Source organism: Phytophthora parasitica (genome assembly GCF_000247585.1).
Source record: "Phytophthora parasitica INRA-310 unplaced genomic scaffold supercont2.5, whole genome shotgun sequence".
NCBI classification, from domain to species: Eukaryota; Oomycota; class Peronosporomycetes; order Peronosporales; family Peronosporaceae; genus Phytophthora; species Phytophthora nicotianae.
This window is the reverse complement of record NW_008648991.1, coordinates 170,128-172,760: the sequence shown is the minus strand read 5'-3', so window position 1 is coordinate 172,760 and position 2,633 is coordinate 170,128. Positions and strand designations below refer to the sequence as shown.

The 2,633-nt window shown below is 50.8% G+C and overlaps 2 protein-coding genes across 2 annotated transcripts; both read left to right on the top strand.

The window, feature by feature from the left end:
• Positions 1–1,843, top strand: PPTG_04439 (hypothetical protein; the record flags this gene model as incomplete). Its single annotated transcript, XM_008896681.1, has 1 exon — positions 1–1,843. One exon carries the CDS (start codon positions 1–3, stop codon positions 1,807–1,809), a length of 1,809 nt encoding a protein of 602 aa, XP_008894929.1. The 3' UTR covers positions 1,810–1,843.
• Positions 1,844–1,903: 60 nt separating this feature from the next.
• Positions 1,904–2,571, top strand: PPTG_04438 (hypothetical protein). Its single transcript, XM_008896680.1, has one exon. The coding sequence runs from the start codon at positions 1,979–1,981 to the stop codon at positions 2,546–2,548; it is 570 nt and encodes a 189-aa protein (XP_008894928.1). The 5' UTR covers positions 1,904–1,978; the 3' UTR covers positions 2,549–2,571.
• Positions 2,572–2,633: the final 62 nt, after the last annotated feature.

Below are 2,633 nucleotides of genomic sequence, written 5' to 3'. Positions count from 1 at the left end.
ATGGCAGCCAAAACGGAGCTTCGTTGCCATTTGAACGAAGCTCTAAGCGTGCTGTTGCATCAAGACTCAGATGGCTACGACTCCACAATGAAATCTCTATGCGGAAAGCAGTTTAAGAAAGGTGAAGTACTGTTCCACCAACGTATAGCTATCGACTCTGGTCGCCAACATGAAGAAAAGACTGGAGTGATCTCCGTCACGTCATCTACAATGCGTCCCGATGTGAGCTTAAAGACGCGTCTTCGGTCTCGCCACAGCCGAACTCACCAGCTCGTTTTTTCGACCTACACGCACCAATACTCCGACAAGAAACGCGCGGTGCATCTAATGAAAACAGTACCGAAAGAGGTTTACGATCAGATCCTACCGGTTGCTGATAGCTCGCCTTTACGCCGCGAGATCGACCACATTGGAGTTGGCTTCGACTTGCAGTTTATTTCAAGTAGTGGAGGAAGCAATCGACAGTGTACTCAGATATTTACACACGCGTATGCTTCGGATAAATCCACTCGAAGTTTTACCAAGGATTTAACGGACAACCCCGAGGCCCAGCCTGAAGACTTGGCGCGACGTCGTGTCACGTTAATGAACCCGGAGGCACGTCATATCATGCGGATACTAACCGAATCGTTGTCCCAATTCGAGCGAGTGATTCGCCGTCGACGATTTGGTTTCCAGTCTTTCATCTACTTTCCCAAGGAATACGCAGACCCGCTGATGGAGAAGCGATGTTTGATCTGCAACAAGACGTTCCACTTCTTCCGTCGCGATTTCTATTGTCAACTCTGTGGTCACATGGTGTGTGGAGATTGCTCGGAACTGTACGAAGTGGAAGCTCGCATCGGTGAAATCCGGAAGAATCGATGCTGTCGATTGTGTGTGGTACGTGTTGATGCGTGTAAGTTTGACGACGAGGATTTACTGGCAGCTTTGGGTCCGATTATCGTGGACACTCCGTCGGATGCCTGGTTGCCAATTGATGAGGAGACACAGGGGTGGGAGGATAATGATCTGATGGGACAACTGTGTTCGGACGACCCTGAGGCCCGGAGTCAGGCCTTGGAACAGCTAGGCAAACTTGTGGCTAAGCCGTCGAGTTCTTCATCGTTAGAGACTGTGACGTCTTCAAGAAGCACGGAGAAAAAGTCCCAAGTGCAGCATGTCTTATCGAACATTGAGAGCCACTTGAATGAGGAACTCGCAAAAGCCCAGTTGAATTCCAGCATACAAACGTGTGACGTCAGTGACCGGACGAGAGATTACAAATACGAATTCGACGCGAATCAAGTCACACATGAAGATATTCCATTGGCACCAAAGCCTGAAGCTCAGAAGGATGCGCGTCGTGTTGAGTTGATCAAAAGTTCAGGCGCGTTGCAGTCCGACTACGACCGCTCTGCTCTCAACCTGATCGCGCAGGTGGCAGCCAAGCGTCTTGGATGCCCCATCGGCGTCGTGTCTATGATCGATGACGAGCAATTCCACGCTGTGGGGAACTACAATCTCCCCTCGGAAGCTCTCCATCTACCCCGCAACGAAGTTCCATGTATGCATTCCGTTTACGCGGAGAAACCACTCGTGATCAAGAATCCGCAGCGTGATATGCGGTTCTCGAAAATGCCGTGTGTTGACGACCTCGGGGTTAAATTTTATGCCGGGTTTCCATTGCGAGCACCGGGTGGGGAGGTAATCGGAAACTTGTGCGCTCTTGACGGCAACACGCACAACAATATTTCTACTAAAGACTACTCCACAATGGAGACACTAGCGAAGCTAGCATCGGATCTTTTGATTCCAAGCAAAACGTGAGCAATAAATGTAAAAAAAAAAAAAAAAAAAGAGGAAGAAACAATATTTTTTTTAATGAGGTTTCAAGTATACATATCAGTTATTGTCCGGATAATGATTTTTATCCGGATTCCTAATTCAAGGATCGCACTATCGTCACTCTGTCTTCCTGAGTACAGTCTGCTCCGTAATGGCGTCGCTATCTCTCCGCTCCGTGCTGCTGCGTGCTCCATGCGCACGTTTCCCGTTCGCCTCCTTCCACTCCAGCACGGGATCTCTACGCACTCGCGCAGCAGAGCGCTCTCAGACGGGAGCATCCGTCTCCTCGTCTAGCGACTCGACGTCGCCTCTAATCAGTGTCCGGAATGCTGCCACCTCGCATGGGCAACTGGACGTGCTTCTGCCACTTCCGGGGGTCATGGGCCTCACGCGGTTGGGGCTGGACGACGCGAACGCGAGTGTCCAGGATCTAATTGAGGCAGTGCGACATGCTGATGCCTCATTGAAGGCCGTGGAGATAGCTACAACGGACGGCACTAAGCTCGCTCGTACTGTGCGTCTGGGCGAGCTCACGTCCATGCCTTTTTGTCTGAGACTCAACCACGTGAACGTGTTGGTGGAGAGCGACGTCGCTGCAATGGACGATCGCAGGGCAAGGGAGGAGAGCGTGGCCTTTGCCACAGTCAAGGCCGAGATCGAGAGGGACCCTCGACTCATTGTGAGTAGAAGTACTCAATTAGGCATCTTCATATCGGAATGATGACTTATGTTTTGTGAGTTTAGTTGCCGCTGCATGAATTCTACAGAATGTGTCACAATGCTGGAGCGGAGGAGAAGGTGGCGAC

What these genes read in the sequence shown, in the direction of transcription:
- PPTG_04438 (XM_008896680.1), top strand. Translation starts at nt 1,979, where the DNA reads ATGGCGTCGCTATCTCTCCGCTCCGTGCTGCTGCGTGCTCCATGCGCA.